The sequence below is a fragment of the Perognathus longimembris genome, chromosome 10 (assembly GCF_023159225.1).
Source record: "Perognathus longimembris pacificus isolate PPM17 chromosome 10, ASM2315922v1, whole genome shotgun sequence".
Lineage (NCBI taxonomy): Eukaryota > Metazoa > Chordata > Mammalia > Rodentia > Heteromyidae > Perognathus > Perognathus longimembris.
Genome location: NC_063170.1, coordinates 12,400,295 through 12,424,636, shown reverse-complemented (window position 1 = coordinate 12,424,636; position 24,342 = coordinate 12,400,295). Strand labels below are relative to the sequence as shown.

At 49.6% G+C, this 24,342-nt stretch overlaps 2 protein-coding genes across 5 annotated transcripts in view; one reads left to right on the top strand and one right to left on the bottom strand.

Annotated features, from left to right (window-relative positions):
• Positions 1–8,362, top strand: part of Nfatc3 (nuclear factor of activated T cells 3) — a 63,960-nt gene extending 55,598 nt beyond the window's left edge. Inside the window, exon 10 of one of the 2 annotated variants that reach the window (XM_048355271.1) lies at positions 6,404–8,362. In XM_048355271.1, the coding sequence (XP_048211228.1) occupies positions 6,404–6,525 (122 nt within the window). In that variant the 3' untranslated portion in view covers positions 6,526–8,362. The remainder of the gene's footprint in view (positions 1–6,403) is intronic. The other variant, XM_048355272.1, reaches the window with a different exon arrangement.
• Positions 8,363–9,810: 1,448 nt separating this feature from the next.
• Positions 9,811–15,786, bottom strand: Esrp2 (epithelial splicing regulatory protein 2). 3 transcript variants are annotated; one of them, XM_048355274.1, is made up of 15 exons: positions 15,373–15,786; positions 15,153–15,281; positions 13,598–13,711; positions 13,377–13,491; positions 12,769–12,867; positions 12,342–12,396; positions 12,158–12,268; positions 11,952–12,084; positions 11,827–11,869; positions 11,417–11,718; positions 11,093–11,305; positions 10,821–11,019; positions 10,507–10,693; positions 10,108–10,273; positions 9,811–10,029 (listed from the first exon to the last, which is right to left on the bottom strand). In XM_048355274.1, the coding sequence occupies exons 1-15, from the start codon at positions 15,577–15,579 to the stop codon at positions 9,940–9,942; spliced, it is 2,163 nt and encodes a 720-aa protein (XP_048211231.1). In that variant the 5' UTR covers positions 15,580–15,786; the 3' UTR covers positions 9,811–9,939. The 3 variants fall into 3 exon arrangements, with proteins under 3 accessions (XP_048211231.1, XP_048211232.1, XP_048211233.1); XM_048355275.1 differs by having other exon boundaries at positions 12,158–12,265; positions 15,373–15,715; XM_048355276.1 differs by lacking the exon at positions 11,827–11,869 and having other exon boundaries at positions 11,417–11,683; positions 15,373–15,715.
• Positions 15,787–24,342: the final 8,556 nt, after the last annotated feature.

Here is a 24,342-nt window from a genome sequence, read left to right as displayed (position 1 = left end):
ATCCTAACTGCTTAGGAGGCTGAGCTCTGAGGATCCTCATTCAAAGCCAGCCCAGGAAAGAAAGCCCATGAGACTCCTATCTCCAGTTAAACACTAGAAAACCAGAAATGGAGCTGTGGCTCAAAGTGGTAGGTAGAGTACTAGCCTTGAGCAAGAAAGCTCAGGGACAGTGCCTAGGCACTGAGTTCAAGCCCCATGACCAACAACAACAACAACAAAAAATCTTTTTAAAGAAATTCCTGGAGGAGGGCTGGGAATATGGCCTAGTGGCAAGAGTGCTTGCCTCATATACATGAAGCTGTGGGTTCGATTCCTCAGCACCACATATAAAGGAAAGGCCAGAAGTGGCTCAAGTGGCAGAGTGCTAGCCTTGAGCAAAAAGAAGCCAGGGGGCTGGGGATATAGCCTAGTGGCAAGAGTGCCTGCCTCGGATACACGAGGCCCTAGGTTCGATTCCCCAGCACCACATATACAGAAAACGGCCAGAAGTGGCGCTGTGGCTCAAGTGGCGGAGTGCTAGCCTTGAGCGGGAAGAAGCCAGGGACAGTGCTCAGGCCCGGAGTCCAAGGCCCAGGACTGGCCAAAAAAATAAATAAATAAATAAAAGAAGCCAGGCACAGTGCTCAGGTCCTGAGTTCAAGGCCCAGGACTGGCCAAAAAAAAAATTTCTGGTGGAAGTTTGTAACAGAATATTATATAAACATTAAACCTCCAGCTGAGTAAACAATGTGAAGATACTTGAAAGAATACTCAAGTATTAACATGTATGTACCCTTTGGGATCAACAATAACTGAAATATAAAAATAAATAGATACTTTTTTCCGTTTGTGTTAAATTGTGTAACTCAAACTTTCCCCACCACTGCCCTTTCATCCTGAGGATAGAACCCCAGAGCCTCATCCATGCTAGGCAAGTGTTCTACCCACTGAGCTACATTCCTAGCTCCTCAGAAGCATCTTAGAAATACTAGAAGAATCCCTTTATCTCTAAATAACCTTGTTCACTGATAATGCCTAAATCTAATACTAGGGGCCAAACCCGGGCTCCAGGGGCATAAATCCATACCACTCATTCTTCTACCTGTGGTCTGAATACTTTTCATTTTCAAGACTTTTACTCTCCATGTCTTTTGTCCATCTCAGTCTATCCATCTCTCCTTCTGTATTCTCATCAGTCCTTAATTTGGGTAAATCTATCTCATAAAAGCAGCCCAAGCCAGGCCCCAGTAGCTATAATCCTAGCTACTCAGTAAGCTGAGATCTGAGGATCAAAGTTCAAAGCCAGCCTGGGCAGGAAAGTCTGTGAGACTCTTACCTCCAATAAACTTATTCAGAAAAAGCTGGAAGTGGCACTGTGGCTAGCGCCAGCCTTGGAACACAAAAAAGCTCAAGGACAGTGTCCAGGCCCCAAGTTCCAGGACCAGCCCCCCCCCCCAAAAAAAAAAAGCAATCCAGGAAAAAAAAATATCCTAGACCCCATATTTTCTTTATGTAATTCTGTCATGACCTTATTTATTCTGTACCCAATACGTTAGTTTGAACTCAGGGCCTGGCATTGTCCCAGTGGTCAGAATTCAAGGTCAGTGCTCAAGGCTGGTGCTATACCATATGAGCCACAGCTCATATGTTTGTTAATTAGAGATAACAGTCAGATTTGTTTGCCTGGGCTGGCGCTTTGAACTGTGACCTTTAGACCTCAGATTTCTAACTAGCATTGCAGGAATGAGCCACCAGCACTTAGCTATGACTTTAGTATCTTAAAGGAGTTATTTGTACTGCTCTTTCTGTGCTCTCACCTTCCATTTACTAGACAGAAATGATTTTTTTTTTTTTTGTAACAAGATCACTAGTGACCAACTTTTGCTTCACATATGGGAGGGAGTACTCTGATAAACTTTGGAAAAAATAAGCTTTCATCTTGTCTGGCTATGATACAGCTAAGGCAGTTCATCCACAAGTCTTTCTGCTTCAAATTTTCTTGCCTATAATATGAAGAAATTACTTCAAATTCTTTTGATTCTAAATCACCTGAGAGTCTTACAGATGTTTGGTTGTCAACAGTTGTAAGATTGAGTCTTAGCATTTAGAAACAAGGAGCTGGGTGAAGAGAGGAAAGAGGGAGGCCAAACAAACATTACATTGGAAAATTCTCAGTGGTCATACCTAGCTTACAAATGGGAAGCTGAGAAATGTAGGCAGTATCTGGGTAGGCCTGTGACTAGAAAAAATACACAATTACTAGAGAAGAATGAATTGAGACATATTACCACAGATATTCTCTAAATTTCTTTTTTGTTTTTGCCAGACCTAGGGCTTGAACTCAGGGCCTGGGCACTGTACTTTAGCTTGTTTTGCTCAAGGCTAGCACTCTACCACTTGAGCCACAGCACCACTTCTAGCCTTTTTCTGTTCATATGGCACTGAGTAATCGAACCCAGGGCTTCATGCATGCTAGACAAGCACTGTATGTACCTCTGAGCCGCATTTCCAGCCCCCTCTAAATTTCTTTTAGAACTTATTTCTATCTTTAGCTTGAAAAGACAGATTATTCAGAATACCCATTCTTGGTGTAATTAGGTGAGTTCAGTGTTTGATATGTTCAGTTTTGGTGTTCTTAGAACTTATTAAACAGCCTAAAACCTTTAGCAAAACTGCTATAGTGTAATAAATCATAAACTAGACATCCCAAAATACTCTTTACCTGCATAGTGAATTTCAGGCCATCTAATATTACTAGACTCATTATCCCCTTAAAATCATCCACTGGATTCCTCATCCACTGACATATCTATACTATTAATTTGCTTTCAGATAACTTGTTCCTCTTCCTCCTCCCCCTCCTCTTCCTCTTCCCCCTCCTCCTCCCCCTCCCCCTCCTCCTCCTCCTTCTACTTTTGGCCAGTCCTGGGGCTTGGACTCAGGGCCTGAGCACTGTCCCTGGCTTCTTTTTGCTCAAGGCTAGCACTCTGCCGCTTGAGCCACAGCGCCACTTCTGGCCTTTTTCTATAAATGTGGTGCTGAGGAATCGAACCTAGGGCTTCATGTATATGAGCCAAGCACTCTTGCCACTAAGCCATATTCCCAGCCCAGATATCTTGTTTCTGCAAGTAAAATTGGTGAATGTAGTTTCAGGAGAAAATTATGTATAAATGGAGTCTAGTAGAACCCAAAATCTTCTATGAAGATCCTGGTTAGAAATACCCTTTTGGATTCCCTCACCACAAAAAAAGGCATTGGGGTTTTTATGTATGTGGCAGAGTGTCAGAAGAACATGCCCTGGGCTACCCTGACCCTTTCGATCTAGTTGTTAGATTTCAAACTATGCCTTGCTTGTCAGCACTAACTTTGATTTTGTCTTGGGGGGGCGGGAGAGCGGGGTTGCCAGTACTGAGGCTTATACCTGAGCATTGTCACTTTTTTTCTCTCAAGGCTACCACTTGAGCCACAGCTCCATTTATGGCTTTTTGGTGGTTAATTGAAGATAGTCTCATGGATTTTCCTTCCCCAAGCTGGCTCAGATCTCAGCCTCCCAAGTAGCTAGGATTACAGACATGAGCCATTGGCACCCAGCTTAAACTATGAATCTTTAAGCATAGGAAATAGCTGTAAAGGAGATGCCTGTTGCTACTCAGAAAAACACTCAATTCTTGTTTGTAGGAAGGCATTCCAGTACATGGCTAGTAGACATTTCTCAGATAAAGTAGCTGTTTTGTTTTGTTTTTTATAACAGCAGATACAACTGATGGCCCTCATTCTACTCTTGTTGTGTTAGCACAGGCAAATCCAGGTGTTGGGGTAGTAGAAGTTAAGGGTGGTGGTTGCCAAAAGTGGGTCAGATGCTATGACCTACATAACCTGTAACAGTGGCACTGAGGGCTGTCATTTTAGTTTTTAGTTCACTTTACTTTTGGGAAGGAAAGATGATAGAGCTATACATTAGAGACATAAACAACTTTTTAGCTTTTATTTTAAGTGGATGGAAAAATAAAGCCACCTCATACATAGTGAACTGTAATTTAATAACTCAATAAATTCATCATATATTCAAAATAAAATTATACTTAGTATTAAAAAGAACAACAATGTGGGGGCATATAAGTGTTTGCCTACTAGGCAAGAGGCATGAGTTCAGTCCCTAATACTGCCAACAAACAAGAAGAGTTCAGGCAAGCTGGGTGCTGGTGGCTCACACCTGTAATCCTAGCTACTCAGGAAGCTAAGATCTGAGGATCATGGTTCAAAGCTACCCCAGGCCCAGAGTTCAAGCCCCAGAACTGGGGCAGGGGGTGGAGGAAATTAGATGCTTTCTGGGCACCAATGGCTCATGCTTATAATTCTAACTCAAGAGGCTTAAGATCTGAAGATCCTGGTTTGAAATTAGCAGAAAAGCTAAAGGATATTGCCCAGGCCTTGAGTTTAAGCCCCAGTGAAACACACACAGACATACACACACACACACACACACACACACACACACACACACACACAGAGAGAGAGCAGATGTCATACATTGCCCTTAATGACATTCTGTAGTCCTCTTCTTAACCCTCACCTAATGAGCTTTTTACTGTACTAGCTCTTAATTTCCAAGTGATTATATTAAGACCCATTTATTCACTTATAAATTGATGTTAGTCAGGTTCTGGTGACTCACAACTGTAATCTCAGCTACTAATACTAAGGAGGCCAAGATCTGAGGATCTCTATTTGAAGCCAGCCAGGGCAGACAAAACCAAAAGACTGATGCTACCCAACTATAAAGTAATAGCAGGGCTCTTGCTTGGCATTTTTGCTCAAGGTTAGTGCTCTACCACTTTAGCCACAGCTCCACTTCTGGCTTTTGGTACTTAATGGGGGATAAGAATCTCACTGACAAGCAGTGCACCCGTGGCTCACTCCTGTAAGCAATTATAACTACTTAGGAGGCTGAGATCTGAGGACTGTGATCCTTTTATAGCTGAGATGCTGCCACACACAGCTCTGTATAGTAAGATGGGGTCTCATGAACCTCTTTTTGGCTGGCCTGGAATTCCAGTTCTCCTGATCTCAGCCTCCCAAATATAGTTAGGATAATAGACATGAGTGCCTGGCTAGTGTAGAATCGTCAGTTGAAGAATCGACAGCCAGAAAGAACTACAAACTATACCAATGTCACAGCTTGATAAAAGGGTAGGATAATAATATTAAATATGATAAAAAGCCAGGCACTGGTGGCTCACACCTGTAATCCTAAACTACTCAGGAGACTGAGATCTGAGGTTTGCAGTTCCAAGCCAGCCCCAGCAGAAAAGTTCCTGAGACTCTTAGAAAAAATTACTCAGAAAGAGAGAAGGTGGCTTACTGGTAGAGTGCCTAGCATGCATGAAGCCCTGGGTTCAATTCCTTAGTACCACATAAACAGAAAAGGCAGGAAGTGGTGCTGTGGCTCAAGTGATAGAGTACAAACTTTGAGCAAAAGAAGCTCAGGCCCTGGCCCAGGCCCTGAGTTCAAGCTCCAGGACTGGCAAAAAAAAAAAAAGAAAGGAAGAAAAGAATCTCAGAGATAGCATCCAGGCCCTGAGCTTAAGTCCTAGGACAGGCCAAATATATATTGTACACATATATGTGTACACACACACCCTCTATGGTTTGCTCTGGCTAGAGTATTTTCATTCACTTTATATGATGCTAAGTGGCACTATCTCTGCTCTAGAGCCTGAGCCTTTGGAGTGAAGATGAGAACATTTCCAGATGCTAGTCTCCATAGCTCATACCTGTAAGTCTAGCTACACAGGAGGCAAGACCTAGAAGATTGGGGTTTTTACCCAGCCCAGGCAGAAAAGCCCTTGAAAATCCAACTCCACTTAACTAGCAAAATGCTGGACTTGGAGGTATGACCGAAGTGTAGATTTCCAAACTTGAGTACGAAAGTCCTAAACTCACACCCTTTTTCCAAAACACCCACACACTCCTGTCCCCTCAGCCATTTCCTTCCCAACTCAAACTAAACAGAGAGAGAGGCAAAGGAGTCTGGAGCCACTTGGAGAATGGTGTTTCTTATTTTGTGTGTGTACGCTGGTCCTGGGGCTTGAACTCAATGCCCAGGTGCTGACCTTGAGCTTAAAGCTTAAGGCTAGTGGTCTACCACTTGAGCCACAGCTCCACTTCTAGCTTTTGTGGTGCTTAATAGGAGACAAGAGTCTCGGACATTCTTCCCCAGGCTGGCTTTGAACTGCAGTCATCAGATCTCAGCCATCTACAGGCATGAGCCACTGGGAATGTGGTTCCTGACTTTAACTCCACTCATCTGTGGAACAGGTTTCAAAATGTTAGGTCTGTCTTTACTGAAAGCTATGGGAAAGGCAATGGCTGGTGTGAGATTCATGTTACAGCATCATTACTCACTCTTCCTTTTCTTTTTCAGTGAACGAGATAATCGGGAGAGATATGTCACAGATTTCTGTTTCTCACGGCTCAAGGGTGAGCACAGAAGCTCCTCTCCCAGGTTCTGAGTCCCTGGATTTAGGAAGATCTGATGGGCTCTAACAGTGCACACCTGCATCCCTGTGCCCACCGTCAGCATCTCAATCAGACCTTGGGGTTTTTGACTCTTTGGCCTTCAAGACCTGTACCAGGAGTTGAACTCAGCCATTTGTGGGGAAAGCATCTGTTCACAGAAGAACAGGAGTGGCATAGGCTGAGTGGTGGGAAAATGAGCTTTGCATTTTTAAAAATATTTAAATAGAATACTTTTATATGACAGGTGCTTTGAGTGTGAATGCAGCAAGCTCTCCATTTTAGAGATGCTGCTTTTGCAGGTGACCTGGTTGTGTAGTTAGGATTAGTGATTTATACTGCTTTCTGGTCATTTGGAGGCCCTTTAGTTTTGATATTTTTAAAAATAAGAAATTTTGATAAAATTCTAGAGGTAAACAAAAGGAGAAAAAAAGTATCTTAAACCCCCACTTTATTAATGCCTCAGAAACTCAGCATGTGTCCTGAAGCCTTTCATAGATTCATAGGAAATAAAGCCAAATGTAGCTCACACTCTTTATAAAAAGTAAACTGTTGTTGTTAGATAAAATAAGAAGAGACCATTCCATCACTGAAGTGTTGGAATATAAAGACATTCCAGAGCATAGCCTTTATATAACTTTCTGGGTAATCTTCCTGCAGTCTCTCCATGTTACTAAAACTTTTATGCGTTTAGGACCTTGAGTAGATAAGATAGCCACTTGTGAGTTTGAAAGGTGGAGTTTAAACTAATAGCCTGTGGAGTGTTCTTCCTATTTATGTCTTCTGACCGCAGAACCTTTTCTGAGTGGGAGCTTCTGCCTTTGGTTGCTCTGTAACGTTTGATGGTTCAAGCAGCTTGTAGTTCTAATTATTTTATAGAAGACAGGCCAGCTGTGTCAGGAGCTAAGTGTAAATGAGTTCTGCATTAAGATAGGTAGAGAAAATGCAAGACTCCAGATCGAAAGGCTTATCCCCTATTCTGTTTACAGCCTGAAATGATTCTGGCCCACCCTTCCCTGTCTGTGACCTAGAACCCAGCCTTTTTCTCTAGAAGGCTTTGAGGCACATCCAGAAATGAGGTGATCATAGACCTCACCTTCTACACCAAAGACGCCCTGGTCCTGCTGCGGGTGCAACTATCCCAGGCAGCAGCCTGCAGAAACTCCAGCCTGCTATCTACCAAAGGAGGCACACATGTTGGGCACCTACCCTGCCCTTACCTTCTCCCTCTTAATGGGATTTGTTGCCTGTTTCTGGGCCTGTTTTTATGTCCCTGAACTTTACAGTATGCTTTCAGATGAAACAATGTGCTTTCATTTATTCAGGAAGAAAAAATGTTGAGTGCCTACATATAAGACAATACCGGGCTGGCTTCAGACAGGACACTGTTACTCCAAGCAATTGCAGACCCTTAGTGCCAGGACTCTATTATGGTCACATAAGGCCTGAGCAAAGGGTTGGTCTTTGTCCACCACCTGAAGTCAGCAGAGTAGAAGCTGCTGACCCAGGCTGAGGAAGTATGGGTTATTTTGTTTTGTCATTTAGATTTCTTTCCTCAAACAAGCTAGAGAACAGTCTATCCTCCAGTACATAACTCTGGACTGTCTTGGAGCTAAGTGTCTTAAGTTTTCTTTGAAAGTAAGTTTTGTGTCCGTATGGATATAAGATTATGCTTCAGGGCCTGTGGTGGAATCCCACAGCTTCCTTTGAAGAAGAGAGGGTTAGCCTCTGAGGTAAAGTTCCAGAAACATGACCAGACTTGTTTCTGCCCTCTTGTCCCTGGGCTCTGGGGTATTTTGCCTCATGTGGGGTCCTTTTGGGGCTGCTTTGCTCCTTTCAAGAATAAAAGCCTCTGTGATCCAGCGTTGCTATGCACCAAATTTTGATGCCTTTTAAATACCTTGATGCCTGTAGCACTAGAAATGCTTTCCTATTTAAAACAATTTAAAGTAGAGCTTTGTATACTATGTAAGCAGTTTTATATCCGCTTTGTAAAAGCTTTTGTGTAAGAATATTTTTGGCTCGTAGATAAAGACTGAATTTTTGTGTAACATAATGGTTATAAAGCACACATCCATTGGACTATGCAAATTGATTTTTAGTAGCAGCACTGAGTAACTGGGCATGTGCTAGCACACATCTCTCTCAAACCTGTGCTAAGTCTTGGGTTGAGGAATAGAGCAAGCAACATTCTGCCTATTAGATATATTAGAAACATGGCTGAAAACAACTATGTAAGGAAGAGATGCTTTGGGTTCGCATGTGGTGCTGCTGCCCAGGGTACAGCCCACACCCTCCAACCCCCTGGCAAGATGGTTGATTACCTTTATGACTCAAGATGGGCATAAGTTGAAACCTTGTGTTTTATAAAATGGATGCTTAGTAAAGAAACTGGCTCTCAGTTACGTTTACAGCACTTGGGATTGTGTTTTCTTGTACATTTTGTATTTTAAAACCCTCTTATAGGAGTGCAGTGCTCCTTTCCACAAATATAAAGGGAAAAAGAGCCACTAGTTCAGGCTCTTCCTCAGTTTTAGTGCTGAAATAATAAACGGCGACAGATTGACAGTCCTCTTGCAGTCTTGAGTTTTTCTCTGCTGGAGGTCGTTATGGAGCCTTTCACTCTCAGGCCAAAGCTTAGGACGCTGCAGCTTTTAAAGTCCACTTGGTCAGGAACTTTTGTTCATTTTACAGAGAGGACAGGGTTCCAAATTCCTTGAGGCTTCAGTTCTGACCCTATAATGGGTACAAAGGACAGGCCATTATGTTTGCTTGGCACTGGACAACTGGCCTTCCCAAGGTGTTGCAAGAAAGTTGTCTTTTCAAATTCATGCCTGAGTTTTTGTCTGGAAGAGGGCTCCTGCCCCCTAGTGTTCTCTGAAGACAGTGCAGAGTAGTCCAGAATAGCTTAGTGTTTTGCTCTCTACGTTCCTTGTGCTGGAGTGGGGCTAGCATTCTTAGGTGGGGCCACCCCTGGCACATTGTGGTTGCTGACACCCAAGTATCCTGAGGGCAAGGTCTGCCCCTCTCTTCTTTCCTGCCCTCACAGGACAGGAAGTGGAATAGAGAGCCTTGAGATCTCTATTCTGGAGGTTCAAATGGACCTTTGGTCCCCCCATTAGTCTTACATCCATGTTACTAGGGCTTACATGTTAAAGAAGCACAAGCCCATTGTGTTCCTGTTAGTCCCACAGTGTGTGTGGGTACAGGCCTGTCAGGAGGCCTAGGCATGCCACTGGAAGCAGGGCAGCCCCATTCCACCCTCAGCCATCATCTTGGGTGAATAGGTAGGGAAATATACAGAAGATGGATTTGGGCTTGAGCTTCTTAGTATGCCATCTGAGAGCTTTGACAAGCTAGAAGGAAGCCATCAGGCTGAGGATGCTCTGGACCCAGGAGAGGCATCTTAGCTGCGGAGATCAGCTCTTATTTATTGGCTTCCTCCTACAAACACACCCACTCCTTGGGGGTTTGTAACACAGTACGTGGTGGATCACCAACCGGCATCAGAGTGGTGTAGTCATCAGGGGCCAGCTGTGGAGGAACACAAATTTAGGGTATGCTGCTCCAGGCTCACCCAAGCCTTCAAGCCCTCCAGCCACATAATCTCACCTGGTAGGCCTGGAAGACACTGAGCAGATCCTTCATACCAGCTGTGTATGGGACACCCTGCATGCGGACCAAGGCCCCTGGCTGAGACAACACTGAAGTGGGAGTAGAGGCCAGAGCAGCAGTGGGGGTGGCAAGGTAGCCCATGGTGGTAGGGGAGACTGGGGGGCTAAGATGGGAGGGACAGGAGTTTAGTAGTGGCCTAGATCAAGACCTGCCTCTCTCCTCCCTTGCCTCTGTCTTGTGTTTAGTTCTTCCTTCACCCTAAAACCCCTGCCTCCAACTTGTATATAGGTAACATCAATCAGCCACCTATATACTTCTTGTCATCTCAGAACAAAGTCCAAGACTGCATTATCCAGATGGGTATAGCATGTCTGTGGGGTTCTGACAGCAGGGTACCTGGGGTAGTAGGCTGTGTAGTTCATGTAGAGTTGAGTGGCTGGTCCTGGGTAGTAGGCAACAGGAGTGGGGGCAGCAGGCACCCTGGCAGCTGGGAGCAGTGCTGAAGAGGAATACAGAGCTGCCGTCTCAGTGGGAATGAGGGCTGGGGTGGCCTGGAAGGCGGCGTAGGTGGGTGGCGAGAGGCCTAGAGGTAAGTAGAAGGTGCATCTGCAGGGAGCCCAGGACTACCCAAGAGGGAGCCCCCACTGTAGGAAGAGGCAGCCTAAAACCCCTGGCCTTCATGTGCCTTTGCCAGACCCTGGAGCACTCACAGGGCAGTTTGCAGGGTGGAGGGGACATGCCACTGCGACCCAAGGTGCCCCCCATCAGCACACGGCTCATCTCCTCTGTGGAGCAGGGGACGACCTCCACATAGCGTTCCTTCATCACCTTCTTGTGGCAACGCTGAGCAGCAGCTAGGGCACGCTCTGCTGATGTCATCTGGATGAAGGCATCGCCACTTGGCCGGCCCTGTGCATACCCTCTTGTAAGCAATCTGTTTTGTGCAAGAGCATGTGTGTTCCCCTCCCAGTAGCAGCCTCACCTGTTGGTTAAGTACCATGTGCACACCATGAGGCCGTATGTCAGCCGCTGCATCCCCCAGAAAGATCAATATGTCTTCGATGGTGGCTGTGTAGGGTAGGCCTCGAAGGCGTACACAGTCCCTTCCAGTGCCAACTGCCAGTGGAAAGGGGATGGGCAGCAGTGGAGCAGTAAGTGTGGGAAGAAGTGGGCTGGATGCATAGCGGTTTAGAACCTAATGAGAAAGGCAGTGGGCTTTTCACACCAAGAAGCACAGGGAACTGAAGCTTCACCCTATGGAAGCAGCTTGTGGGGTGGGGGAGGGCCAGGAGCCAGGGGCACTTACCTGCTGCACCTCCGCTGCGGTGCTCCGGAAGAGTTCGATATATCGCTTACCCAGCATGCCCTTATGCTTGCGCAGTGCAGCCTGTGCCAGCTCCTCACAGGCAAAGAGAGCAAAGGCATCCCCAGTTGGCCTGCCATCTGGGTGGCGCACAAAGAGCAGCCCCTCGGTGCCTCCAGTTACTGGGCACTCAGGCCCTAGGAACCCTAGCACATCGGTTGGCCCAGCTGAGAAGGGCAGTCCCCGCAGCCTCAGGATCACTTGGTCTTCCTGTGACAGGAAACGAGCCACCTCTAGTGATGTGCCTGCAGAGGGAATGGAAGTCATGGTGGGAGTTGAACACGTGCTCAGCTGGGAGCAGAGACAGAGGTGGTACAAATAGGATAGAGGTCAAGAAGCAAAGGCACACTCACCTCCTGCAATCTTTACAAACTCCTCTCCTGTGGCTTTATATACCTGGAAGCATAAAGGAAACAGCCCATGGGTCTCAGGCCTGACTCAGCTTTGCCCTGCTCCACTCCTGGGGAAAAGCCCCCACCTCAATATAGCGGATGCCCATGTGATGTTTGTGTCTCTGCAGTGCTAGGTCCCGCTGCTCGCTGTCCACAAATCGGATGAGGGCCTCGCCATTTCTGCGGCCCTGGGCGTTGAGGCAGAGTGCTACACCACCCCTGTGGAGCCAGCACTGTTAGTGCCTCCGGGGGTGGGTCTGTCCTGATGGCCCTCCCACCCTGTCACACCCACCTGGCAATGTTGAGCCCTTGGAAGAAGCGAGCCACATCCTGGTCTGAGGACTGCCAGGGCAACCCACGGGCCCGGACCACAGTCTCACTGTCCACCACATCAGCCTTGCTGCTGTGGGGGTAGGCAGGGCATGGGGTCAGAGCTGTCCAGCTGTTGTCACCCCCGCCCCTGCTCCCATACTCACCAAGGCCCCGTCTCATATTTCTGCTTTACCACCTCGGGTTTTGAAAACAAATGACCTGAGAGGAGATGGCATGGGGGTCAGCAGGGTCTGGTGGAGGGGAGGGGGTTCTCCCCACCAAGCTCTGCAAAAAGAGGACAGGTGAGGGGAATGAGGTGATAATGGGGTGTCTCCCCTGTGTTGGCTTAGGGAAGGGGTCTGGGAGCTTTTCTGCTCAAGGCCAACACTCTACTGCTTTGAGCCATAGCTCCACTTCCAGTTTTCTGGTTAAATGGAAATAAGAGTCTCATGGACTTTCCTGCCCACGCTGGCTTTGAACCACAATTCTCAGATCTCACTCTCCTGAGTAGCTAGCGCCCAGTGTGGCAAGGGAACTTTGAAGAAGGAATAGGCCTGACAGCAGGTAAGAGGCCAAGTGAGGGAAACTTACCATTGGGCCCTTCAAGCAGGTGGAGGATGACAGCTACCATTGTCTTCACTTCCCAGACGCCAAAGTCATCCTCTGTGGCATCTGTCTCTAGTCCCAAGTCTATGGGTAGGGAAGTGGCAATAAAGAAATCCCAGCTTAAGAGGCCCTGAGGGCTTCTGGCATGAGTACTAACCATGTTCAACCTGGGCCCAGGTCTCTTTTTTTTTTCTTTTTTTGCCAGTCCTGGGCCTTGAACTCAGGGCCTGAGCACTGTCCATGGCTTCTTTTTTTGCTCAAGGCTAGCACTCTGCCACTTGAGCCACAGCACCACTTGACCTTTTCTATATATGTGGTGCTGGGGAATCGAACCCAGGGCTTGCCACTAGGCCATATTCCCGGTCCCTCAGGTCTCTTTCTTAAACACATGAAGAATCCCCAACATGCACTTTACAGGCCCCCAGCCCAAATACAGAAATACACTCACATTCCAAATGCAGTCCAGCATAGACATAGCCCTGGGCACAGTCAAGGACTCAGCAGATAGCGCACGTCTGCAACCCATCTAGCAGCATGCTCATGCTCACATACAGCCCACAGCCACCCTCCACTTGAGCTGAGTCATGAGATACCCTGTGCCATGGTGGCCACTGTGAGGTCCCTGGCAGAGCAGGTGCTTGGGTGCTGCATATGGAACTCTCTGCGGAGGTCGTAGAAGGAGAAGAAGATGTCGGGGAGCACCAGGTTCTGGGGACACATGGAGTGGGGATGAATGAGGGAACTGAGGTGTGTTGGACACCCCTACAGTGGGAATCTTGGGACCCCAACCACCACTGTGCCTTTGGTGGCATACCTTCCTGGAAGCCTCGGGGTGCAGGACTTGTCGCAACAGCTGCTGCCCATCAGTGCAGAGCACGTAGGGGCCCCCGCCCAGCTGGGCCACATCCCCGCTCACCAGCTGTGAGAACTGGGGACAGGGAGTGAGGAGACTCAGACTCACAGACAGGCAGTAAAGGGGGGTGGGGAGGATAGGAGGAGGGAGGACTCAGGCTGCAAAGCTGGTTCCTCCAGATGTTCAGCCCTACCCGGCTTGGGGAGGAGGCCACACCTAGTGGGCCTGGTTTTGTGGCCTAACTTCCTACACACACCCCTATCCCTATCCCAGTCCACTGTCACCTTCTCCAGGCCGAATGAGGGCACTCGCACATAGCCCAAGCCCCCATCACACACACTCCAGGAGCTTGGAGTGGGGCCAGAGCAAACACCTGGTGGAGTGGGAGAAGCAGGTGGGAAGAGGCGGGGTAAAGCAGGTTAAACCAGTCCCAGGCCAGGCACCGCCCTCAGACAGGTGGGGGAGGCCCAGGCCTGCCTGAGGGACAGGAGGCTCATGGTCAACAGCAGCCCCGCCTCCTGGTCCGACCAACCCAGGGGCAGCGAAACTCCAAGGACACAACTCCACACTTGGACACCAGAGATAGCATGAGCTTTGACCCACACCCATCGACCGGCTGGCACTGAGCTGTTTGCTTTTAGAGGGGGTGGCACTCCAGAGGCTGCCCGGCACCCCCTCCCCAAGCCCCAACCTAGCTGAAAGACCGGTATAAGCACAGATTAACAGATCCCCACCACCACCCCCACCCCCGCCCCTGCCAATTCTATGTCACTTTACAACTTCAGGTTGACAGAACAATGCACCCACCCAGCTTTTCTCCAGGACCCTCCCCAGGTAGAGGCTAGATTCAGCCAGCACCTTTGTATTTCTTCATTAAGAATCCCCAGGTTGGAAAGAGGAAAGCATTTGTGCGTGTCAAGCAATGTACACGGAGTAAGCCAGGAGTCAGTCACAGGGTGCAGGCAGCAGTGAAGACTCGAAAACAGCAGTGGGAACTGCCTTCCACCTTGGCCAGGATTGGAAGCACCCCAATCTTAACACTCAGGAGGAGGAAGTTAGCCCCCAGGCAGGGTACGGACAGCGCCCACACCGGCCAGCCGGCAGAGACAGGCCTAGACGAGCAGCTTACACCTGGCGGCGTCTGCCCCAGAGGCAAACACCGCCCGACGCCCCCGCCCCAGATATTCCCAGACGGGCGGGCAGGACGAGGGCGCAGGGCGGCCAACCCCGAGCCCCTCGATCCTCGAGCCTTTTACCCTCCACCCCTCACCCCTGGCACGTTTCCAGAGGGCTCTGGGCCTCCCTTGCTCAGGCCGCCATCTCCACCCCTTCAGCATGCCTGGGAAGGGCCGGCATCGATCAAAGTTTCCAGTTAAGACCCCGTCCCCGCCGCCCCGGCCGGGAAGTGGTGGCGCGCCGGGCCTCGCCTCGCCTCGCCTCCCCTCCCGCTGCCCCACGCGGCGACACGACCCCGCAGCCCGGCCTCGCGGCCACCCACGCCGGGCCCGGCGCTCACCTGCTGCAGCACCTTGTCCAGGGACTCGGCCTGCGCCAGGCTGTCGGCGCTCAGCCCGCTCGCCTCGCGGCACTGCGGGCTCAGGGCGGTCGCCTCGGCGCGAACCAGCGACTTGTGCAGCGTCCCCACCTGCGAGGGGCAGCGGACGCCGATCAGCCGCGGGGCCCCGCGCGCCCCGATCGCCACCCCCCTCCCCACCCGCGTCTCCGGTCCACCCTACCTGGCGGCTCCTCAGCTCCACCACTTGCCAAACGAGGAGAATCAAGTCGGTTTCGTCGGAGCCCAGGTCTGGCCCCAGCGCACCGGCCGTGGCCCCGAACAGCACGACGAGCGATCCGGGCCCGGAGTAGGGGTCTGCGGCCGAATCGACGGCGGGGTCTGGACCCGGGGGCGGCGGCGGCGGCGGCGGCGGCGGCGGGGGAGTCATGGCCGCGGAAGAGGGGGGCGCTCGGCCACACACACGCGGACCGACGAGGCGCACGCACGCACGCACGCACCGACCCGCGGCGGACACCGAGGAGCCAGGGCGGGACCCCGAGTGTTGGGGGCGGCACCGGCGGCGGGGCCGGCGCTGTGGGTGCAGCCGGGACCCGCCCTGGGCGTCCGGCGGGGCGGGGCGGGGCGGCTGCCCGCCCCCGCCCTCCCGGGAGAGTTACCTGCCGCCCCGCCGGCCACGTGACCGGGAGCGCCCGGGAGAACTTCAGGCCGGAACCCGCCCTGCCGTGGAGAAGTCGCCCTGCCGCCGGGTCGCGCGGGGACCCGGCCCTCCTTGGTTTGCTGGCTTGGCTCCGGTCCGACTCGTGCAGTGAACCCATTCTTCGTTCTTCCTTCTCTCCAGCGCGGATCACGAGGCCTCCGCCAGAGCCGCGTGCCGGCGCCGAGGCCTTCCCCGGTCCCGGAGCGTCGCGCGTCACCAGTTGAAGTCATCCCGAGGCAACCTGAGGGTTGGAGGGAGAGGGGAGCCGAGACTCCCGGGGGATGGTAGCCACCGGGGGAGCAGGGGGGGTTGTGAGAGCTGCCGGGTGTCTCCGAGGCCGGGCTGGGGCGCACAGAGACGATTTGGGGAAGGAAAGCCTAGATCCCGCGTCTTCAGAGCTGTGGGCGGTCACTAGAGAGCATCGTTAAGGCCTCGTCCGCACGGCCAGCCTTCGCCGGGGGCCGCGATGGGCGGTCCCCAGAGTGCTGGCCTTGATGCCCGGCAAAGAGGAGGCTCCTTTCCCCCCTCCGGCCCCCAGGCGGTCCGCGTCTGAAGCCTCCTCGGCCCCGCGCCACGTGGGGGCGCCTGCGGGGTGGCAGCCTGGAGCCTTCATCTTGATCCAACAACCCAACACCCCATTAGCTTCATTCAACCACCACCACCTCCCTCGGATCTTTGCAAACTCCTTTCCTGAGCGTCCCTGGCCAGTCCTGGACCTTCTTAAAATTCCCCACTTCTGTAACTGACTAGTGAACTGCGGGAAGAAAGGGTCCCGACCTGAGATGGCCCAAACCCACCCGGGTCGGAAGCTAAAGCCTCACCTGGTGCGTTCGGAAAAGCCGGGGCTGTGGGCAGGAGAAAGCCCAGGACTCGGGCGCATCCCTTAGCTTATGTCCAGGGAGAGGAGAGAGCCATGGCCCCCGGGGAGAAGAGAGGTTGGGGTGCGCCTCCCAAGCCTTGCCCCTGCTGGGTGGCCCCCTGTGACAAGTGGAGAGACGGAGGCCCCCGGAGCAGACGTGACTCATGCTGGGACACGAGAGTGGAAGGGGAACGGCAGGTGGACGGCCAAGTCCAGCGCCTGGAGGTGACCAGCTCATGCCCTTGGGATCCAAAGCTAGTGCGCACACCTGCTGGGGCCAGCCCGCTCACCCGGCGCTGGCGACCAATAAGACGCCGGGGAGGGGGAGGGCTACTTTCCCGTGGCCCCGCCTTCGGACAGGCCAGGAATGTTAAATATTTGTCCCTGGGGCGGAGCGCAACCCCGAGGGCCCGGCCTTCCACCTCCCATCCCCGAGGGCCTCTAGGGCTGGTAGCGGTCCCGCCTTCCTCTGGGTCCCCGCGACCTCTTAAACAGCTCCTCTTCCCCTCCCCTACCTGAAGGAGCCCCGGGGTCCCCACCGAGCTCTGCCGGAGCTGCAGGCCTGGTTGTCACGGGTCCTAGTCCCCCTACCCGTTGGAGATCCTCCCTCTCCAGCTGATGCCGCGGTGTTGGCAACCCTAGCGGATTCCCACTGGAGAGTCGCCCGTGCGTGCCCAGGTCTTCTCTGAGAGCTGAGCCTGAAGCCCCAAATTGGCGGCACTGGGTGGTTCCCTCCGTGCCGGCAGGCCCACGCAGCCTCCCCCGCGGCAAAACTAGACTCTCTCTCCCTGCGTTCATGTCTGTATATACCCTGATCAGACCCATACTCTCCATCACTCTTCTGATCCGCTGGCCACTTCCCCAAATAGGTTTTAACGAGTTTCATTGTTTCATTTTCACACGTGTACTCGTCTGGTATTTTGTTACTTCCTCCGACCTCTCTGTTCTCCCCTCCTCTCTTTACTAACATTCCTGTCATTTTTTTTGTGTATGCTAATTGTTCAAAGAGGTTTCACCTTGCTGTTTCATACATGCATGTGCAGTATTTTAACTTTTGACTCTTGAAAACAAAACAAATTAATAGCCAGGAGTGATAGTGCACAACAGCAATCCCAGCTACTCCCGCAGGCTGAGGAAAGAGAATTGAGAGTTTGAGACCAGCCTGAGTTACGTAGCTAGACCCTGTCTCAAAAAAATTAAAATGAAATAAAGCTATGCACTGGCTCATGCCTGCAATCCTAGCTACTCAGAAGGCTGAGATCTGAAGGTCGCAGTTTGAAGCCAGACTAGGCAGAAAAGTCCCCATGAGACTCATCTCCAACTAACCACTCAAAAATCTGAAGTGCAGCTGTGGCTAGCCTTGAGCAGAAGAGCTCAGGGACAGTACCCAGGCCCTGAGTTCAAGCCCAATGACTGACAACAACAACAAAAACAGTTTGTGTGTAATGATTTAGCAGAACACAAAAAAAGCAAGAATGTGTCACTATTATACCTATTGAATGATGAGTTACATCACTAGCATGTGCAACTTTGTGTAGTACTAGCTGCCAAAATAAACTTCCTTCCCTATAACTTAAGATATACATGTACAATAACTTTTTTTTTTTTTAAGAATGCCACCCTTAAGCCTCAGGTCGCTGAGAGGATCCCAGATGTTTCCCTGCCTTCAGTGGCCTACTGGCTCGTAGCTGACCCGGCTGGTCCCCACCTGGTCTGCAGAGTCGCCCACCTGGGGAGCTGGGCTTTTCCCAGGCTCTCCCATCTGTGTGCCTTTGCAGAATATCAACAAATGCCCAGCAGAGGGCGCACGGACACAACTGGATGGTGAGGAGCTGGAGGAAACTGCCTACCGCACTGACGCTGCCCCCACCCCCACCTCCAGGCCATTCCCTTTGACCTTTGAGTCTGTGGGGCTTCTGGCTGGGAACATAGGCTGAGTTTTAAACCTTGTTCGCTTGTTTTGTGGCCCTAAGGAACAGAACCTTCAGCATGCTAGACCACAACTATCCTAACTTGAACCATATCAAGCCTTATTTTTTTTGTCAGTGTTTCAGTAGTCTATTTCTACATAGCAGGTTCTACAAGCAGGGTTTTTTTAATAATGTGTATTTTATTATTGTTATTATTATCATTTTTTGCCAGTCCTGGGGCTTGGATGGACTCAGGGCCTAAGCACTGTCCCTGGCTTCTTTTTGCTCAAGGCTAGCACTCTGCCACTTGAGCCACAGCGCCACTCCTGGTCGTTTTCTGTATATGTGGTGCTGGGGAATCGAACCCAGGGCTTCACGTATATGAGGCAAGCCACTCTTTGCCACTAGGCCATATCCCCAGCCCCTACAAGCAGGTTTTAAAATTAGCAAGTTTGCATCTCATGATTCTGCAGTCTGGGCTGGGTTCTGAGGGCATTTCTGCTCCATGAGATGCCTGCCTTTTACCCACTTATTTAGTGCCCAACAGTACAGTGTTTTTACTGGTTAGAGCTTATTAGAAAGTTTGGAGGGGATGACTGGTTATGTTTATCTTGTTCTATGGGGACTCTCCGAGTTGCTAACCCTGACCTCACACAAGTAGGATCTTTGAGTAGTTCTGATGTATTATATTGTTCAAAGCAATCACATTTCCAGCCCAGCTCCCACCATTTAGTGTGTGAAACAGCTACGATGTACAGGAGAGGAAGAGCTGATCTTAAGCAATATCTGTCACATTCTTTCCTGAGACCACAATCATGTACATACTTCCCATTTGAAAACTATGCCAAAGCCTCTTCCCATACACACCACCAAAATCTCATTTAATTATGGCATCAAGTTCAAAATCTTGCATCTGATAATTTGTATCAAAATCCAGATGTGGCTAAAGCATCTCAAGTACTTCCTTCTCACTGTGAATAATGCTATCTTTTCCATACACATCTCCTCAATGTAAAATGATGATCAAGCCTTTTTTTGTATTGTTTTGGTTTGTTGTTTTTTTTTAATTTTATGTGGAATCAGGGTCTCCTGACCTTTGCTGGTCTCACACTGCCCATCCTCCCCAGAATAGCTGGGATTACTGTACCACACCTAGTTCAAAGCTTGGTTTTCAGGGTCCTCAGTTTCTATTCTGCTACCATTGTCCTGGGCTATTCTGCTAGCCTTGTCCTGTGCTCTGGACACAGTATTGAAGCACTTACTTATTTGTAGGGTTTTTGTTGTTGTTGTTATTGTTTTTGCCAGTCCTGCAGCTTGAACTCAAGGGCCTGGGCACCAGCCCTGAGCTTCATTTGCTCAAGGCTAGCACTCTACCACTTAAGCCATAGGACCACTTCCAGCTTTTTCACTTTATGTGGCACTGAGGAATTGAACCCAGAGCTTCATGCATTTCATGCATGCTAGGCAAGCACTTTCCCACTAAGCCATATTCCCAGCCCTTACTTGTAGATCTTCCTTGGGATAGACTTCCTTGAGGTGATTAGGATACTTGCTCCATCCTAGGCCCCCTTGCCTCCAGGGACCTGGGTTGGGTCACTGGTGGGATCAGAATTTGGACTCTTGGGGCTGGGAATATGGCCTAGTGGTAAAGTGCTCATCTCGTATACATGAAACCCTGGGTTCAATTCCTCAGCACCACATATATAGAAAAAGCCGATGTGGCGCTGTGGCTCAAGTGGCAGAGTGCTAGCCTTGAGCAAAAAGAAGTCAGGGACAGTGCTCAGGCCCTGAGTCCAAACCCCAGGACTGGAAAAAAAAAAAATAGAATTTGGACTCATACTCTGGGGAGCCTCTGGCAGAGATGAAAAAGGTCTGCTGAATCTTGGGCTCTACAAAGAATCTGCTGGCCTCCCCTAGGGCTCCACTACAGCTGTAAGAAGCAACTTAAAAGATATTTTTGTCTGGATGAGGCTGAGATCTGAGGATCATGATTCAAAGCCAGCTGCGTAGGGCAGGAAAGTCTGTGAGATTCTTATCTCCACTTAACCACCAGAAAGCCAGAAGTGACACAGTGGCTCAAATGGTAGAGCATTAGCTTTGAGCTGAAGAGCTCAGGGATAGTACCCAGGCCCAGAGTTCAAGCCTGATGACTGACAAAAAATAAAAATAAAAATGCCTTTAGAGGAGGAGAGAAAGGAAGGGAAAGGCAAAGAACAAAAAAAAGATGCTTTTAAGGTGGGCCCTGGTGGCTCACCCCTGTAATATTAGCTACTAATGAAAGACTATCAGATTCTCTTTTTTTTTTTTTTTTTTTTTTTTTGTCAGTCCTGGGGTCTTGAACTCTGGGTCTGGGGACTGTCCCTAAGCCTTTGTGCTCAATGCTAGCACTCTACCACTTGAGCCACAGTGCCACTTCAGGCTTTTTTCTGAAGAGTTTATTGGAAATAAAAGTCTCAGACGAGGCTGGGAATATGGCCTACTGGTAAAGTGCTCACCTCGTATACATGAAGCCTTGGGTTCGATTCCTCAGCACCTCATATATAGAAAAGGTTGGAAGTGGCACTGTGTCTCAAGTGGTAGAGTGCTAGCCTTTAGCAAAAAGAAGCCAGGGACAATGCTCAGGCCCTGAGTTCAAGCCCCAGGACTGGAAAAACAAACAAACAAACAAAAAACAACAAAGAGTCACGGGCATGTCTGCCATGGCTGGCTTTGAATCATGATCCTCAGATCTCAGCCTTCTGAGTAGCTAGGATTACAGGTGTAAGCCACTGGCTTCAGGCAACCATGAGATTCTTATCTCCAATTGAGCACCAGAAAAGGCCAGAAGTGGTGCTATTGCTCAAGTGGTAGAGTGCTAGCCTTGAGCAGAAGCTCAGGAACAGTGCCAAGGCCCTGAGTTCAAGCCCCATGAAACACACACACACACACACACAGAGCTTTTGCTAGTCCCTTTGAATTAACTATAAATCTCCTGACTTTGTATCTACTCTTTGTCTGTTTATTTTAGTGCTGGTCCTAGGGCTTGAACTCAGAACTGTTGTGCCAAGTTGTGAGACGACCACCAAGAAGGCCACCGAGACTCCGACGTTCCAAAATGCAAAAGCAAGGCAAGGCTTTATTCAAGCGAGCTGCAACTCGGGCCTCGTCCTACCCACCGACACAGCGGAGGTTAAGAGGGAGCCCCAAGCTGCGATTACACAGGGCTTATAAAGGCAAAAACAAAGTTACAACAATCAGGTGTTCAAGCAAGCAAGATTAGGACACGGGTACAAATCTGATTGGCTCAGGGCTCGAGGCATTCTGGGGGCAGTTAGAGTTAAGCATTCCCAGTGGTTAGAGTTCTTGACCGACTGGGCCCTAATAAACTTGTCCTGGTTTTGCTCACAGGGCCTGCTTATCTCAGGTTCACGTGGTAAAGTGGGGCCTGACTTCAAAGTCTGGCACTTCAAGAACCTGTGTGCTGTCCCTGAGCTGGTTTACTCATGTCTAGAACTCTAACTTCAGCCATGGCTCCACTTGCTCCCTTTTTTTGGTGGTTAATTGGAGATAAGAGTCTCACAGCTATTTCTACCAGGACTGCCTTCAAACCATAATCCTCAGATCTCAGCCTCCTGAGTAGCGAGGATTGCAGGCTGGTGCCAAGCTTTCTGTGTGACTCTTATCTTTAATTAACCACCCAAAAGGCCAGAAGTTGGAGCTGTAGCTCAAGTGGTAGAGCTCTAGCCTTAAGCAAAAGCTCTGGGATAGCATCCAGGCCCTGTTCAAGCCCCAAGACTCACTTGAAAAAAAGAAGAAAAGAAATATCCTACAAGTGTAAGAGGCAACTTAAAAGATGGTTTTGCTGCTGGGTGCCATTGGCTCATACCTATAATCCTAGCTATTCAGGAGGCTGAGATCTGAGAATTGTGGTTCAAAGCCAGCTGGGGCAGGAAATTCCATGAGACTCTGATCTCCAGTTAACCACCAAAAAACTGAAGATGGCCCTGTGACTCAAATTGTTAGAATGCTAGCTTTGTGCTGAAGAGCTCAGGGACAGTGCCCAGGCCCAGAGTTCAAGCCCCACAACTGGGAGAAGGAAAAAAAAAAGATTTTTTTTTTTCTGGATCTGTAAACTCCCTATAAGCTGGATACTCAGCAGGTCAACTTTGTATCTGCGCCCTTTGATTAGAACTATTTCCTCCTTATAGTCATTTAACAAGCATCTGATCAGCGCATGATAAATATCTGATAGACAGACAAACACAACCAAAGACAAACTGCTCCTCACACAAACAATGCCTTTTTGCCCTTATTTCTTTTTTTGCTGGTCCTGAGGCATAGACTCAGGGCCTGAGCACTGTCCCTGGCTTCTTTTTTCTCAAGGATAGCACTCTACCACTTGGGCCACAGCGCCACTTCCAGCTTTTTCTGTTTTATGTGGTGCTGAGGAATTGAACCCAGGGCTTCCTGCATGCTAGGCAAGCACTCTACCACTAAGCTACATTCCAAGCCCAAGCAATGCCTTTAAAAAAGGCAAAAACAGGGCTGGGGATATGGCCTAGTGGTAGAGTGTTTACCTCGTATACATGAAGCCCTGGGTTCAATTCCCCAGCACCACATATACAGAAAATGGCCAGAAGGGGCGCTGTGGCTCAAGTGGCAGAGTGCTAGCCTTGAGCAAAAAGAAGCCAGGGACAGTGCTCAGGCCCTGAGTTCAAGGCCCAGGACTGGCCAAAAAAAAAAAAAAGGGGGGGGGGCAAAAACACAAACCTTAGAGCCTGAGGGCTGGGAATGTGGCTTAGTGGTAGAGTGGATGCCCAGCATGCGTGAAGCCCTGGGTTTGATTTCTCAGCACCACATAAGAAAAGCCAGAAGTGGCACTGTGGCTCAAGTGGTAGAGTGCTAGCCTTGAGCACAGAGAGGCTCAGGGACAGTGCCCAAACCAAACCCTAAGTTCAAGCCCCAGAACTTGGTAAAAAAAAAAAAAAGTAAAAAGTAAACAGGACCTGAGCACTGTCCCTGAGGGTTTTTGCTCAAGGCTAAAACTCTACTACTTGAGTCACAGCTCTCTACTTCTGGCATTTTAGTGATTAATTGAAGATACGTGTCTCTTAGAGTTTCTTATCTGGGCTGACCTTGAACCTCTGAACCTCAATCCTCAGATCGTCAGATCTCAGCCTCATGAGTAGCTAGGATTACAGGCATTAGTCACCAGGTAGGACTGTTTTAATGATGCATACCTACTCATTCCCTGGCCCCGACTCTTCCCCTGTTGAATTTAAGATTTTTTTTTATTATACTCCAGAGATAATCTTGGGGTCACTAAGACCCTGTGCCTTGCAATAAATTTGATTAAACCTTCCTCTCTTCACTGTTGCTCTTCTGTGTGTATGCTTGTGTATATACACGTACACAAATACTGGGGCTTGAGTTTTGAGTTCAGTGCCTCACCTTCTCACTGGGTTTTTTGCTCAAGGATGGTGCTCTAGGGCTGAGAATGTGGCTTAGCAGTAGAGTGCTTGCCTAGCATGCATGAAGTCCTGGGTTCCATTACTTGGCACCACATAAACAGAAAAAGCTGGAAGTGGTTCTGTGGCTCAAGTGGCAGAGTGCTAGCCTTGAGCAAAAAGAAGCCAGGGACAGTGCCCACGCTCTGAGTTCAAGTCCCAGGACTGGCAAAAAAAAAAATGGTGCTCTACCACTTAGGCCATGCCTCCAGTTCTAGTTTTTGCTAGTTAATTGGAG

Excerpts from the sequence above, each read along its gene's own strand:
- Esrp2 (XM_048355274.1), bottom strand. The coding sequence starts at position 15,579 with ATGACTCCCCCGCCGCCGCCGCCGCCGCCGCCGCCGCCCCCGGGTCCA. Across the intron at positions 13,492-13,597 it reads ACCCCGAGGCTTCCAGGAAG|AACCTGGTGCTCCCCGACAT; the intron begins GTATGCCACCAA and ends ATGTGTCCCCAG. Across the intron at positions 11,870-11,951 it reads TGGGCATCCGCTATATTGAG|GTATATAAAGCCACAGGAGA; the intron begins GTGGGGGCTTTT and ends TTATGCTTCCAG.